The following is a 17,230-nucleotide window of genomic DNA, read 5'->3' as shown; positions in this document are numbered from 1 at the left end:
AAGATGCAGACAGGGTTTCGGTGCCAAAACAAACTGCAACCGACCCAGTTTCAGGCTCTTATACAGAAGAGCACTCGCTAACCTCCCAAATGCAAAAGCATAGGTTTGAGGAAGAGCTACACTCAACTGATGTAGACCATACGCAAAAGCGTATTTTCATACAGCAGGGGACAGGAAAAATAAGCACCCTTCCCCCTATTAGAAGAAAGAGAAGATTGGAGTTCCAAACTGAACAAACACCACAAACAAAAGTGGTGAAAAAAGTTACCCCACCACCCTCTCCTCCACCTGTGATTAACGTCTCACCAGCACAAACTCCATCACATTCCCCAGCTCACACCACCATGAGCCAGGGTGACCAAGATCAAGACGCATGGGACTTATACGACGCCCCAGTGTCAGATAACAGTCCGGAGGCATACCCTACGAAGCCATCTCCACCAGAGGACAGCACTGCGTATTCCCAAGTGGTGGCTAGAGCAGCACAATTTCACAATGTAATCCTCCACTCAGAACAGGTCGAGGATGACTTTTTATTCAACACACTCTCCTCCACCCACAGCTCCTACCAAAGCCTGCCTATGCTCCCTGGTATGCTCCGGCACGCAAAAGAAATCTTTAAGGAGCCGGTCAAAAGTAGGGCAATCACACCAAGAGTGGGAAAAAAGTATAAGGCGCCTCCTACAGACCCGGCTTTCATCACTACACAGCTGCCACCAGACTCTGTCGTTGTAGGAGCAGCTAGGAAAAGGGCCAACTCCCACACATCTGGAGATGCACCACCCCCAGATAAAGAAAGCCGCAAGTTCGATGCAGCTGGTAAGAGAGTTGCAGCACAAGCTGCAAACCAGTGGCGCATCGCTAACTCCCAGGCACTACTTGCACGCTATGACAGAGCCCATTGGGATGAGATGCAACATCTCATTGACCATCTGCCCAAGGACCTACAAAATAGGGCAAAACAAGTGGTTGAGGAGGGACAGACCATTTCCAACAACCAAATCCGCTCCTCCATGGACGCTGCAGATACAGCTGCACGGACAATTAATACATCTGTAACTATCAGAAGGCATGCATGGCTCCGAACGTCTGGATTTAAACCAGAGATTCAGCAAGCAGTTCTCAATATGCCTTTTAACGAAAAAGAACTGTTCGGTCCAGAAGTGGACACAGCGATTGAGAAACTCAAAAAAGACACGGACACTGCTAAAGCCATGGGCGCACTCTACTCCCCGCAGAGCAGAGGGAATTACAGCACATTCCGTAAAACACCCTTTAGAGGGGGGTTTCGGGGTCAGAGCACACAAGCCAGCACCTCACAGGCAACACCGTCCAGTTACCGGGGACAATATAGAGGAGGGCAATTCCCTAGGAATAGAGGAAAATTTCAAAGCCCCAAAACCCCTACTACTAAGCAGTGACTCACATGTCACTCACCCCCTCCACACAACACCAGTGGGGGGAAGAATAAGTCATTATTACAAAGCATGGGAGAAAATCACTACAGACACTTGGGTTCTAGCAATTATCCAACATGGTTATTGCATAGAATTTCTACAATTCCCTCCAAACATACCACCAAAAGCACAAAATTTGACAAAACATCATTCCAATCTCCTGGAGATAGAAGTGCAGGCACTATTGCAAAAGAATCCAATCGAATTAGTGCCAAACACACAAATAAACACAGGAGTTTACTCACTGTACTTTCTGATACCAAAGAAGGACAAAACGCTGAGACCAATCCTAGACCTCAGAATAGTGAACACATTCATCAAATCAGACCACTTTCACATGGTCACACTACAAGAAGTATTACCATTGCTAAAACTACACGACTACATGACAACTTTAGACCTCAAGGACGCGTATTTCCATATACCAATACACCCATCGCACAGGAAATACCTAAGGTTTGTATTCAAAGGAATACATTACCAATTCAAGGTACTGCCTTTCGGATTAACAACCGCACCAAGAGTCTTTACCAAATGTCTAGCAGTAGTCGCTGCACACATCAGAAGGCAGCAAATACATGTGTTCCCATATCTAGACGGCTGGCTAATCAAGGCCCATTCGTTAATAGAGTGCTCAAATCACACAAATCAGATCATACAAACCCTCTTCAAACTAGGGTTCACCGTCAACTTCACGAAATCCAACATTCTGCCATGCAAGGTACAACAATACCTAGGAGCCATAATAGACACAACAAAAGGAGTAGCCACTCCAAGTCCCCAAAGAATTCAAAATTTCAACACCATCATACAACGCATGTATCCAACACAAAAGATACAAGCAAAGATGATATTACAACTCCTAGGCATGATGTCTTCATGCATAGCCATTGTCCCAAACGCAAGACTGCACATGAGGCCCTTACAACAGTGCCTAGCATCACAGTGGTCTCAAGCACAGGGTGATCTTCTAGATCTGGTGTTAATAGACCGCCAAACTTACCTCTCGCTTCTGTGGTGGAACAACATAAATTTAAACAAAGGGCGGCCTTTCCAAGACCCAGTGCCACAATACGTAATAACAACAGATGCTTCCATGACAGGGTGGGGAGCACACCTCGATCAACACAGCATACAAGGACAATGGAACGTACATCAAACAAAACTGCATATAAATCACCTAGAACTTCTAGCAGTTTTTCAAGCACTAAAAGCTTTCCAACCAATAATAGTTCACAAATACATTCTCGTCAAGACAGACAACATGACAACAATGTATTATCTAAACAAGCAAGGGGGGACGCACTCCACGCAGTTAAGCCTGCTAGCACAAAAAATTTGGCGTTGGGCAATTCACAACCAAATTCGCCTAATAGCACAATTTATACCAGGGATCCAAAATCAACTCGCAGACAATCTCTCTCGAGATCACCAACAGGTCCACGAATGGGAAATTCACCCCCAAATTCTGAACACCTATTTCAAACTCTGGGGAACACCTCAAATAGACTTGTTTGCGACGAAGGAGAACGCAAAATGCCAAAACTTCGCATCCAGATACCCACACAAACAGTCCCAAGGCAATGCCCTATGGATGAAATGGTCAGGGATATTTGCTTACGCTTTTCCTCCTCTCCCTCTCCTTCCTTACCTGGTAAACAAACTCAGTCAAAACAAACTCAAACTCATATTAATAGCACCAACTTGGGCAAGGCAACCCTGGTACACAACGCTGCTAGACCTATCAGTAGTACCCTACATCAAATTGCCCAACAGGCCAGATCTGTTGACACAACACAACCAAAAGATCAGACACCCAGATCCAGCATCGCTGAATCTAGAAATCTGGCTCCTGAAATCCTAGAATTCGGACACTTACAACTTACCCAAGAATGTATGGAAGTCATAAAGCAAGCCAGAAGGCCATCCACCAGGCACTGCTATGCAAGTAAATGGAAGAGGTTTGTTTGCTACTGCCATATTAATCAAATACAACCATTACACACAACTCCAGAACATGTAGTGGGTTACTTGCTTCACTTACAAAAATCTAACCTGGCTTTCTCTTCCATTAAAATACACCTTGCAGCAATATCTGCATACCTGCAGACTACCTATTCAACTTCCCTATATAAGATACCAGTCATTAAAGCATTCATGGAGGGCCTTAGGAGAATTATACCACCAAGAACGCCACCTGTTCCTTCATGGAACCTAAATGTTGTCCTAACTAGACTTATGGGTCCACCTTTTGAACCCATGCACTCCTGCGAAATACAGTTCCTAACCTGGAAGGTTGCATTTCTCATCGCCATTACTTCCCTTAGAAGAGTAAGCGAGATTCAGGCGTTTACAATACAAGAACCTTTTATGCAACTACACAAGAATAAGGTCGTCCTAAGGACTAATCCTAAATTTTTGCCAAAGGTTATTTCACCGTTCCATCTAAATCAAACAGTGGAACTTCCAGTGTTCTTTCCACAGCCAGATACCGTAGCTGAAAGGGCACTACATACATTAGATGTCAAAAGAGCATTAATGTATTACATTGACAGAACAAAGAACATCAGAAAGACTAAACAACTATTTATTGCATTTCAAAAACCTCATGCAGGAAACCCAATATCAAAACAAGGTATAGCCAGATGGATAGTTAAATGCATCCAAATCTGCTACCTTAAAGCTAAACGACAGCTGCCCATTACACGAAGGGCACACTCAACCAGAAAGAAAGGTGCTACCATGGCCTTTCTAGGAAACACCCCAATGCAAGAAATATGTAAGGCAGCCACATGGTCTACGCCTCACACATTCACCAAGCACTACTGTGTAGACGTGTTATCCGCACAACAAGCCACAGTAGGTCAAGCCGTATTAAGAACATTATTTCAAACTACTTCCACTCCTACAGGCTGAGCCACCGCTTTTGGGGAGATAACTGCTTACTAGTCTATGCAAAACATGCGTATCTACAGCGACAGATGCCATCGAACTGAAAATGTCACTTACCCAGTGTACATCTGTTCGTGGCATCAGTCGCTGTAGATTCGCATGTGCCCACCCGCCTCCCCGGGAGCCTGTAGCAGTTTGGAAGTTACCTTCAACTATTTGTATATGTATCATCTCAACCTTAAATAGGTACATACTTAGTCACTCCATTGCATGGGCACTATTACTACAATTCAACTCCTACCTCACCCTCTGCGGGGAAAAACAATCGAAGATGGAGTCGACGCCCATGCGCAATGGAGACAAAAGGAGGAGTCACTCGGTCCCGTGACTCGAAAGACTTCTTCGAAGAAAAACAACTTGTAACACTCCGGCCCAACACCAGATGGCGAGCTATGCAAAACATGCGAATCTACAGCGACTGATGCCACGAACAGATGTACACTGGGTAAGTGACATTTTCATTACCTGACTTTAAACCAGATTATTAATTCTTCTTTTCACCCCACAGCTTTAAAGTTCTATGGCTAAGCTTGTCCCAGTTGTTCATAAGGCTTGAGATTGAGGTAAGAGGGCTCAGTTATTTCTCCCCCTGCTGCTTTTTTGTAATAGATGTATGTTGATCACCTATTTATTGTTAGAATGTTTGTACCAGGAGAAGATAACATTCGAAGTGTATTGTACACGTATGTGTTCAGCAACACGCCTTTTAATGGAAAAAAAAATGTTTAGTGGTAAATGTGGCTGTTATTTTCGGCTCCTTTAGCTGTGATACACCGGTTCTGTTCATCACTTCAGTGCTACTGCTGGAGATTAGACTCCATGCGATCTGTGCTCTATCAGTACTTGATCTTGGTGATATATATATATATATTTTTTTTTTTGGTCAACGGTGTATAAACAACCTGTGTTCCCATACATTTTGAATGTCCTCTGGCAGCCTATTTTTCTGGTTTTATTGAGTTGCTGCAATACAAAGCACAGTGTACGAACACAAGACCATACTTATCCACAGTTTCAAATCTAGCTATGGAGTTCATCTTCTTGGTTTGGGTACTTTAAGAAGGTGTGGCCTCTATATCAGGAGGACTAATGATTGTGCCTGTAGATGGCTTGTATTTTGAGCCAGTGGCCTGGAGATCTGTGGATCTTAAGAGTGAGTTAAATGGGTGATGCCTAACTTTCTTCAGTAGATCAGATGGGTGGGCGAACAGTTCCACTGAGATGGTTTTCTTGTGAGTTCATTGTTAATTTTTACCTATGAAATCTGCTTTGTTTGTGTGCAGTACTTCATGGCAATACATAGATGTTTACATTTGAATACTGCTGTGCAATATGGAACTGATAGTCATTGCAGTTGGTGTATCATGTAGGATGGGATATGTGCCTTTAGCATTGGATGCCGGTTCTACATCTTGCCTCCCCTAATCCTTCCAGTTTGCACTGTGATCATTTCTACTGAAACCATTGTAGATCGAACTGCAGTAATCTGACAGGAGAATGCAAGGACCAGTACAACTATTGAGTGCTGTACCTAGATGTGGTTGTGCCGCTCTACAAATACAGGGAAACTGTTCATGGAAGAAAGTATCTGCATTTGGGATGAGAGTTACAGAGACTGTGTGGTTATCACACATCCAAACTGGGCCAAGCTGTTCAGAGATGCATGTGATAGGCTATACATTTGGTCTTTGTCTGTGATTATTCCCTTCTGAGATTGTACTCTATTCCTTGCCCTAACAAATTAATATTTGTGAACTAGTAAACCAGGCCCCATGGTGGCAGGCATGATTTGCTACCATAGTTTACCGTATCTGTTCACTTTCTTATGGATTAGAATCTAAAACACTTGATACTTGACTCTTCTAAGATGCTCTGACCTGCTAGACGTGTTTGCTGTTAGTTCACCCAACATCTGAGGTGTACTGCAACATACTTCTTTTGCATGCTGCTTTGAGCTTGCACTCTTACTATTTATCTATTGAAAGGACTCTGTGATAGATGAAACTATGAAGGGCAGCTACCAAGGACACTTTTTAATAACACCCATATTTTACTCCAACATGCACATCCTGTATTTTGACATGTGATTTTACGACTTAATTTATAAATGTGGCGTTTTACATCCAGAACATAATCCATTTCTTGGCTCAAGAAGGCACTTTCCCCTTTAGCTCGCTCCAAACTGATCCAATAACAAACTTTAGGCATCCTTTAGCTCAGACTTGAAGGAAAGATGTGTTGTTGCTTATAGGCACACGGGGCTTAGTACACAATATAATTTAATACTAGCAAAGCAGAATAGCTTTCTGTCTTAAAGTTTCCTTCATATAGAAGATAAACAGAAGGCCATTCCAGCAAATGTAATTCTTGTTCTGCTGGCAGTGCTTCTCATAGATGGTGAATCAGTGTGTCACTCATATTAATAACAATGTTCTTTTCAGCGAATTTGTTGATTAGCAGAACCTCATCCTCTCTTTTGCGTCCTGTAAAGGTCAGATCTGTGTATGGGATGCTTGCGTACCTTATGTTATGGCCCCGAGATTTGGACACCTGCTTTCAGTCTGTGTTGGTGTAGGAGAGGTAGCATATTCCAAGAGAGTCTGTAGTATTTGCCTCTCTTAGTAGTTGGTTTCTCTAGACACGGGCTGGAGGTGCCTGGTGCAGAGTGGTGGGGACCTGCGCTTCTGGAGTGAGGTGAGAGTACCTTTAAAAATGGTTTCTTCTTTCTTGGTTGGACAGGTCCACTGTCGATGGGAGTTTTTGATCCTTTTTGGTTTCAGGGCAGTCCTCTGAGTCGGCAGGGGTTGCTGGGCCCACAGGATGCGTGGCTGGTGCAGGTACTCTGAGACAGGCCGGTAGGGCTGGGGCCAAAGCAGTTGTTGTCTTCCTTCTCTGCTGTGTTTTTCAGCTTAGCAGTCCTTCTTCTTTGTAGGCAGGAATCTAAAATCCTGGGTTTAGGGTCGCCCCTAAATTCTGAATTTAGTGGTGTTAGGGTCACATGGAAGTAGCAAATGGCTACTGTCCTTGAGGGTGGCTACACCCTCCTTGTGCTCCCTCCCTTTCGGGAGGGGAGCACATCCCTATCGGGCTAAATCCTCCAAAACAAGATGGAGGATTTTCCAAGCAGGGGGGGGTCACTTCAGCTTTGGTCACCTTAGGGGTGGACCTGGCTGATGGGGTGGTGACTCCTTGTTTTTCTCATTAACTCCCATGTCTTGTCGCCAAAAGTGGGGCTTTGTCTGGGGGTGGGTATCTCCACTAGCTGCGGTGCCCAGGGGCTTTGGAACACGAAGCCTGAGCCTTTGAGGCTCACTGGTAGGTTTTACAGTTCCTGCTGGGGGGAGGTGTGAAGCAGCTCCACCCAGTGCAGGCTTTGTTTCTGGCCCCAGAGAGCAAAAAGGCTCTCACCCTAGGGGGTCAGAAACTCGTCTCTCAGTGGCAGGCAGTCCTGCATTGAAGGACTGGGTAAAATACAGGGGGCATCTCTAAGATGCCCTCTGTGTGCATTTATTTTTGTTAAATAAATCCAGCACTGGCATTAGTGTAGGTTTATTATTCTGAGAAGTTGGATACTAAACTTCCCAGTGTTCAGTGTAGCCATTATGAATCTGTGGAGTTTGTTTTGACAAACTCCCAGACCATATACTTTATACAACCACACTGTACTTACAATGTCTAAGAATGAACTTAGACACTGTAGGGGCATATTGCTCATGCAGCAATGCCCTCACCTGTGGTATAGTGCACACTGCATTAGGGCTTTAAGGCCTGCTAGGGGGTGACTTACCTATGCCACAGGCAGTATTTTGTGTGCATGGCATCCTGGGGAGGATGCCATGTCGACTTTGCCTTCTTCCCCCTACCAACACACACAATCTGCATTGGCAGTGTGCATGTGTTAGGTGAGCACAACACATGCTGCAGGCCTTAGGGACCTTCCCTGGTCACAGGGCCCTTGGTACCATTGCTACCTTTTACAAGGGACTTATCTGTGTGCCAATTGTGGAAGCAATGGTCAATTGTTAGTGAAAAAAACAGTGGTGCTGGGGCCTGGTTAGCAGGGCCCTAGCACACTCTGTCAAGTAAGCATCAATACCAGGCAAAAGGTGGGGGGTAACTGCAGCAAGGAGTCATTTCCCTACACTGTCATTTACAGACATCTAATTTTCCTTTGAAATGCCCAATACATTTGCAGAGACATGCAGATTTTCTAATAGAACTACATTGCACACTAATGATAATGTGTGGAAATCAGGCTTCTGTGAATATTAATCATTTGTACTTCATCAAGTAAAGTGTCTTAATTTGTTTTGATTCTATTAAAATCTTTGTTTCCATTACACTTTAGAATTTAGAAGTGCTTAATTTTCTGCTTTTCTAATTGCTTAATGTGTAAGGTTAATTTCAGGGTGTGTAATGTATTTAAGTATCTACTTGTCCGTGTGACAAGTTGCATTTCAATGTACTTGTCCTGTAAAAAAAAACTCTACTTGTCTCTTTGGTGCCATGTACTGCTGCAACACATTATGGTATCATTTACATCATACAAGAGCTCTGATGATAGCCTCTCTGATTAAATGAGGGTTAATAGTATAGTAAGGCTTGAATACTTCCAATTTACTTTTTTTATCACCTTTCCAGAGATCTACATACTGGGGCTGTAGGTAGCAGTAAGGAATAGTTACAGGGTTGGAATGCCCTTTTAAGTCTGTGCAAAACTGAGGAAGGTTGTAAATTTACTCATGACAAGAGCAGACATAAAACTTCTTCCAGGGGTGGGAAAAAGGTGGCTGGAGAACAGGAACTTGTAAACGCTCAACATACTTTCGCATGAACACATCTGCACATGTATATTTGCTCATGCTAAAATTCAGTTCTCAAATATTTAGCAGGAGTACAATTTCCTAGTCTACGTTTGTAAATTCCTATTAATAAATGAAATAAGCAAATCTGCACTAATGTAAATATATCTACCCTGGGTTTGCTTTTGTGACTTTGTTTAAGAATTGTGTTCCTGACTTGGCCTGGCATTAACCAATATCTTTTGTTTTTATTAAAATTCTATCTCTCTATCCATCTGGCTTTACTGTGAGTGATAGTCTTTTTTTCACAGGCAGTAAATCAGCACACAAAATAGTTTTGTTCTGTGCCAGAATCTACAATGGCAATGTGTGCTTTTTGAGACCAAAAGTATGTTTTCTTTTTGCCAATATTTGTTACAGTGGTGAGGGCCTGGCAGCTGCCACAACAATAAAGTTTTACAAAAGCCATGTCAAAACAAGACACACATTGCCAATACACTGACCACCAATGTTGGACCTACTGGCTTTGCCAATGCTTGTTTATTTTAATGTTTCCTGTACTCTTGTTGAAACTGGTTACACAGATTTTTGGTGTGGTGAATGGGGCTGCCAGAAACTCGTTAGTGTTGCGAGAAACCTGTGGGAGCTGAGTGTTGAGCAAATAGCCCTCCTGGACAGGAGTGCTCGGATTATCTGATTTATACAGTTGAGAATAGAAGTTCCTAAAAGTTTGTGCTTTCTCCTCATCTGAATGATGCTCCCCTGACTCATCCCGCACTTGCACTATATAGCCCTTAGTTTGCTTGGCACGTAATTGCCTGGCCAGGAGAGTGCCTATTTTGTTCCCAGTGACATAATGAGATCTCTAGAACCTTAGCAATGCAACTTCTGCCCTGTTCTTGTAAATAGATTGCAGTTTGTCTTTAATGAAAGTCAGTTTCCTCTGAGTCTGCCAGGTAGGAGAAAGTTTATGGGCCTGTTCAGCCTCCTTCAATGCACTCTCCAGATCTTGTTGTTCTTTGGCTTTCAACCGGTAAAGTGAAGACACTAATGAGATGCATGTGCCCCTGAGGACCGCTTTAAACGCAGCCCAGGTGGTGGGGGAGGAGTGTCCCCGGTTTTATTATTCTGAAAAAATTCTCTGATAGCTCTCCGCAACTCGTCTCGAGTCGTTGGGTCACAGGTTAAGATTTTGGAAAGTACTAACGTCTACCCCTTGGACTCTGGAGGGACCACTCCAAACCCACCTCAACCGGTGCGTGATCAGATATGATAACGGGTAAACATTGGAGTGATTGTCGAAGTGGCTGGCTTAAAAATATATAGTCAATCCTGGAGTAGGATCTATGAGAGTGGGAGAAGAATGTGTAATCTTTCACCGTGGGGTGAAACCCGCGCCAAGAATCAAGGAGCCCCAATCTGTGAAGAGCTGTCTTATGGGATTTCACAAAGGCACTTATAAGTGGTCTCTGGGGGGTGCGTTGTGTCCTGAGCGGTATCCCAAATCAAGTTAAAGTCTCCCTGAAGCACTATCTCACCCTCCGCAAAAAAAAAAAAACACGTCAAGGAAGCTCAATAGAAACTGCGTTTGGCCACTATTAGGCGCATAGAGTGTGGCTACCGTACAAGTCCGCCCCCCCCCAGGGTGCCCTTGACCAACAGGAATCTACCCTCCTTATCCAGTTTGGACCCCGAGTTGGAAGTGCATGGACCTATGGAACAGCAGGGCCACCCCACAATGCTTTGTTGTCGCAGAGGCAGTATATATCTGCGGATAGTGTTTGTGCTGTAGTCTATGACCTTCGCCCTTCTTGAGATGTGTTTTCTGCAATGACACAATATCATATTGGTGGTCGTCAAAGAATTTCCACAGCGGTGACCGCTTATTGGGGGAATTAAGCCCCTTAACATTCCATGTTAGAAAATGTAGCATCATGTTAGTGTGCCCGAGAGGGCCTCGCCTGTGGGTACATCTGACCTAAGTGGTCACTCAGGTCCCCAGTGCTCCCCTCTGTCCAAAGACCCCCTGCGTCTCCTTCCCCCTCCACCCCCCAGGCTGTTCATCCATGTGTAGTTGGGACAACAAACAATAATCAAACATAAAAAGTAACAACAAATCAGGTAACAACTCAGAAACTATAAGTTGCTGATACATAAACCTCAGTGTGGTCCTCATGGTTGGGAAGGGGTATTCATCCACCACCACCTCCTGTCAGACCACTCTCAAAAGCTCGAACAGTGTCCGGTGTGAGGACCTCCTTTATCACTTACTGGAGGGATGGTAGGGAACACGCTGGAAGCGCTCAGTCCGCTAGCGCCCCTACGGCCAGATCAGTCTCCAGTCTCTCCCCCGGGGGGCCTCGAGATCCCATGCGGCCTCCATTTGAAATCCTCTCCTCCGCCCCTTTGGCGACCCTTCATCTGATGTGGTTTAGGTGCATAAGTCTACATCTTGGGGGTTTTCCTCCCGCTCCTCGTCTGCCTCCATTGATCCACAGCAGTAGACGAAGAGGGGTCCTCTCAATGCTGCGACTTCCCCGGTGCGGTGAGTCCGATGTCTGCACTCTTCTCCTGCACCCCCAGTGCGGACGCCACCGCCCCATACCCCATGAAGTGGTAGGATTTGTTGTTGTTAAGTTCAAAAGCTATGCCGAAGGGGAATGTCCATCTGTACCTAACATTTTTCGATTTCAACTCATCTGTGACCGGACGAAACTGCTGCCGGCGGAGCAATGTGGCTGGAGCAATGTCCTGGTAAAGTGTGCACTCAGCTCCTTGAAAAGTCACAAAGTCCTGTCACCTCCCCCTTTGAAGGATGCGCTCCTTGACCTTGAATGAGCTCAATTTCACCAGGATGTCGCTAGGTCTCTTACTGTTATTGGCGGAGCGACATCCCACCCTATATACTCTTTCAGCCTGTACTACTGGGTGTTCTTCTCCCAACAGGGTGGAAAAGAGACCCACCACAAACGCCTCCAGATCTGCTCCCTCACTGCCCTCCTCCAGCCCCCTCACTCTAATTTTGTCTCTGCGGGAGCGGTTTTCCAAGTCCTTGCATTTGAGTATCGAAAGCTGGAGTTGCGACTTGAGCTGTGAGACCTCTTTCTCCAAGGGACTTACTTGTTGTTTCATCTCGTGGACCTGCGTTTCGAGATCTAACGTACGGGTCCCCACTGGATCAACGTCCGCCTGAAGAGAGGCCATGCTACTATTAATGTCCGTTTGGAATGCATCCAGCGCGGTCTTAAAGTCAGACGTGAGTTCATCTTGCAATTCCGCCTTGAAATTGCAAAGGGCCGACAGATTGTCCTCCTTAGTGCAATGTCCTGTGACCGCGGCGACACGAGCACCCCGGATCTGGCAGGTGCAAAATAACTAGAGAACCTGCTAGATTGTGGCCTCCGTCGAGGAATAGGTACCCCCCAGACACCTCTCTCACTTGTGCTCCTCTTGCCACTGCATGCATCACTTCCTCCACTGACCCCCTTCTGCTCCTTACTGGGATATGACTCCCCATGCTGAAACCGCCATAGAAATCCCTTTGAAGGGGAGAGAGATCTCAGTCTTGCTACTCCTCGGCCTTGGGCCTCCATGGGGAAGCTCCACGTGAGCTGACCTCGGGCTCCATTTTAGGGTCAGGCAACAGCATCAGGCATGCCCCAGGACAACATCATCCAGAACCCCCCCCCCCCCAAATCTTCTATGGGGGGCCGTGAGCCGATGTCTTCATTCCCGCGGTCCCCGGCTCGCTCTCCTCCGCCGGGACCGCGCTACTTCCAGCGTCGCTCCAGATGCGGCTGTGCTCTGCCCTTACCGCCAGGTGCTCCTGGAGGGGCTTTACTGCCTCTCCCCGCCATCCTCCCCCTAACTATAGGAGTTCTACACCCCTGTAATTTACAATTTTCTTTTTGTTGTGTTACACAAAAATGGGATCCTATCGCCTTTCTTTCATAGTCACAGTACCCAAGCAAGATTGATGTGTAATTGACTTTACTTTTTTTCGTTTGTAAACGCCAATATCCATGTTAAAAAAATAAAAAAAAATCTGCAGTGTCAGAAAATATAGCCTGACATTTGATCTCTGTCTTTGAAGTGCATCGAATGTGACAAGATAAATGCAGAATTTAAAGGCATCTTTATTTATTGCTTGCACTTTCACGACCCACCAAAAATCTGCTCACGAACCACAGTTTGCAAAACTTTGCCCCAGATTCCACCAAAGATCTGATTTTAGGGCGCAAATGTGAGAAGGGTATAATAAGCCTCTGACTGGGGAGGAGGGAGTGATATCAACGCTGGAGAACTGATGTTACAGGTAAGTAACTAGTTTCTTCTCCAACATTGGATCTTCCATATATTGACATGCTTGAATAAGATTAGTATGCAATACATGACAATTACATTAAATCCAATAAAAGCAGGAAGCAGGCTCACCTTCACTCAAACCGGTTACAATTCAGCTCTGGGACAGGCTGTTCCTCACAGTAGTGCCTTGTAAAAGTGTGTGCGCTCTTTCAGATGTTTTGCAAAGTCAAACCAGTGTAGAGTTTACAGTTATAGCCGTGCACCTGGATGAATCTGCCATCACGTGTCCCTTGAGCAAACATTTGACCTTGTTGTGGCAGAAAGTGGTGCAGGATGATAACCAACATACAGTCCCCCTGCTTTGGATGGTGGTCACCTTATTATCATTGACCAAATGACATAAACAGTTTACTTCAGTTTGTTACTCAAAAGTATGCCTGATCCCCGAAGGTAATGCTAAAACTGTTAAGGACCCACAAAATCTATGGATAAATATTGCTTTGTATGACTTGATACAACAGTGATTACCAGAGTTACTAACTGGCATTTTTCTGGCTGTGCAACTTTAGACACACTTCAGTTTTTGTTGTTTGCAGACATTTAAGTTGGTGATCTGTAGCACAAAGCTTCAGTTCTGTTCTGGCACGCCTCCACATTGCAGACTTGCCATATGCATCCAAGTAGAAACCTGCTTGTCCCCTATAACAGACAACCAAGTCACAAATAAATAAAAACTAGCAGTTTTTGGTGACTTTACAACCTTTTTGGAACCTGTGTCAGATGCAAAAGTACATGTGTACTTATACTTGACAATTTGGCAGATCTAGATGCCCTTGTAATTTGGTCCTCTCAAACATAGCTTCTCCTTCTGAAGCAGTCTGTGATTGTGAATAAGGCTATGTTTGCTTTTACCATTTCAAGCACTACTGCTTTTAGAAACCATCAAGGCTTTCCAGTAGTATAAAGCTTTTCCTTTTCTGCCGCCCTGTCTTTCAAGTGGTTTCACCATTGTATCTTAGGAGCATACTTCTAGCTGGCTATAAGTGACAGACATTTATACTGTATTCATCATGGACCTAAATCGCCTGTCAGCACTTTGAGGTATTTATTGCTTTACTAAGCTGACTTAAGCTTTTGTTGGAGGTAATGTGAATGTGCTTTGAGCTTGGTATTATGTTGAATTAATTAGGCTTCCAAGGAATGAGTTCTGTGTTTAAACACAGAGTAAGCCCTGGCTTAAATTACTGAATGGTTGGTGGAGTGGGGCAAGAGTTGACCTTAAGCACATCATTTTATTTAGTGTTGGTGTTTTGTATAATTTGCATGTTTTTGTTCTTTTTCTATCCACAAACCTATGATCCAACCCTTGTTTTATCTGTTACCAAGGTTGTCTATTTCTCTGCTAGCTGTATTCAAATGTGCTGTTTTCAGTTTTTCTTTTTGTTTATTCATTTATATTCTTGCAACTAGTATTATATTAAGTTACATCCAAATGTATGAGTATTGAAATATCTGTATTAATCTTTACATGCAGTCTTTACAGTAAACATTGCTACATTTTTTTTTTACTATCTTCCTAATGCAATGGTTGTAGCAATTTCAGTATATCCCAGTAGAACTTGAAGTGATTGTAGTAGTGGAGGATAGTTTACGGGATCATCCAAAGGAACTTTGATGGTAAAAAAAAAAAAAAGAGAGAAGGGTGAAAACCTACAAAAAGAAAGCCTTCTCAGTATGACACGTCGTTCTGAGGTGTGATGCTTGTTCTCAAATAGCACCTTAAGCTTTTAAGAATCCCTCTTTACACGGAAAAGGTTTTTAAATATCCATATTGCAACATAGATTACAAAGAATAAGCATTGTGTTATTAATTGATAGTAACAATATTATTAGAAAAAGTCCGACAAGCGATATCTCCATCTGGCCACAGAGGTAAACACTTTGGTAGTGATGCGAGAGCTGAAGAGCAGAGATAGTGTGTGAGATGTGTGTAACAGGGCAACCAAACAACAATGTAGTTCATAAGAAAAGAATAAAGGATAAACAACATTTCCATGGGTTGACAAAGTGAAAATCTGGTATGGGTTCAGCCTTCATGGATTCACATTGGGCACCACTGGCTCAAGTAGTGGGTCCTGTAATAAAAATTAATTGGGTCTTTGTTCAAGTTTATTCCACGAGCTTGAGCTTTTAAGTCTTACCAAGATGTATAATCAGTACTGTGAAATTTCAGCCCTTTGTCCTAGATTCTCTGCGCCCTGGGTGCAAAGTAAAGCAGCTTAGTGGCTGAGAACTTGATAAACCTTTGACAAAACTAATAGCCTACTACCACAAGTGAACTTGGATTCCCAGGCCACTAACAGGACAGATTCTGAGACTGAGTTCCTGTGCACAGTTAATGGATCTAGAGCAGGACGTTAGTGTATTGGGAGGCAAGGTAAAGCTTCGACTGATCTCCGGAGTCACTGTACAGGAGTACTATTATTCTGGGAACAGGATTGTAACGCATATTTGGTGCTTATAAGGGGCCTGATAGTGTTAAGCACCTAGAGGGCGTCAGTCCCTCACTGAACCTGTTGGTTACATTATAATCTTCTGTTGTGAAGAATCAGGCCTACCAGCCCCGAAGATTGTTTAAAATGTTTGTAATCAGGGTGAACTTCACTGGCCAAAGCGTCCAACTGTAACGACCTAGGGGCAAAGAAGAAAATCGCTGATCTTCCACTTAGTCTTGAAATAGGGTGAGTCGTCTCCTGTAAAGTCAAAAGAGCAGTAATGTGCAGTACATGCTTAGAGCCAGACCATTCTTTTGATGATGTGAGCACCTTCAGGAGATGCAGATCTTCTTGCCACGGATAAGGGCTGCTGAACTGCACACATGTTTTTTGTTCTCTATAGGTTTGTCAGCTGGTCCTACCGCTTGCACTCAGTCAGTCCTCTCTACTCCTTGGCAGTACAGTTTGACTCTTCCTAAAAGGGCACGTCAGTTGGACAACCCCAGAACCTAGGTTAGGGGTCTGGCTTGCAAGAGGAAACAAGATATCCTTTCTACTTGAGCAGCAGAGCTTTCTTTCTAGGTTCAGCCAAATATAAGCCAGTAATGGAGGGTCCCTTGAGTTAATAACTGTGCTATGTTTACAGCTCATAACCTTCAATCCATTTGCTTGCCATGGCTTTTAACACATTCTCACATAGAAGGAGCTGATTGTCCTATTTCCAGGCAGTCCTCAGCACAGGACAGGTAGATTATGTACGTTGGGGGTAATGGGCCTGAAATTTCAGTCCGTTCGTAATGTGGTGTCTGGTTTGAGAGCAGATGTAATGAAGCAGTGTGACCAGTTCTAATCAGACTTGTGTTGTGTTGCAGTGCTCTAGCCTGCCAAAATGTTTATGGATTTCTTAAACGCTAGTAGCTCAGCTACGTCATGCAGACAGAAGGCTTTACTCTTGTTGTGTCATCAACAAAGACAGCAGAACATGAAGTGAAACCTACATCTTGTGCCGCAGTGCACCATGATCCTCACCATCCAGGGACATCCTTACTGAATGAGAGAAGCGTAATCTTGCTACACACATGCCACATGTAGCACACCCTAAACACGCAAGCATAGGTAAACAGTCCTGTTAATGGGGGACAGGTTAGTGCTAAACAGAATGTACACAGAGATAGCTGCTTGTCTTCTCCCTGAGGGTACAGGGAAACTGAGTCTGAGC

General features: G+C 44.2%; 1 protein-coding gene across 1 annotated transcript in view; it reads left to right on the top strand.

The window, feature by feature from the left end:
• The window catches only part of LPCAT4 (lysophosphatidylcholine acyltransferase 4), a 536,940-nt gene that overhangs the window by 352,548 nt on the left and 167,162 nt on the right, over positions 1-17,230 (top strand). Inside the window, exon 8 of the mRNA XM_069238305.1 lies at positions 4,918-4,972. Coding sequence (XP_069094406.1) covers positions 4,918-4,972 — 55 coding nt within the window. The remainder of the gene's footprint in view (positions 1-4,917; positions 4,973-17,230) is intronic.

Source organism: Pleurodeles waltl, chromosome 6 (genome assembly GCF_031143425.1).
Source record: "Pleurodeles waltl isolate 20211129_DDA chromosome 6, aPleWal1.hap1.20221129, whole genome shotgun sequence".
Classification (NCBI taxonomy): Eukaryota; Metazoa; Chordata; class Amphibia; order Caudata; family Salamandridae; genus Pleurodeles; species Pleurodeles waltl.
The sequence above is the reverse complement of the archived record's forward strand: the minus strand, read 5'-3'. Positions and strand labels throughout refer to the sequence as shown.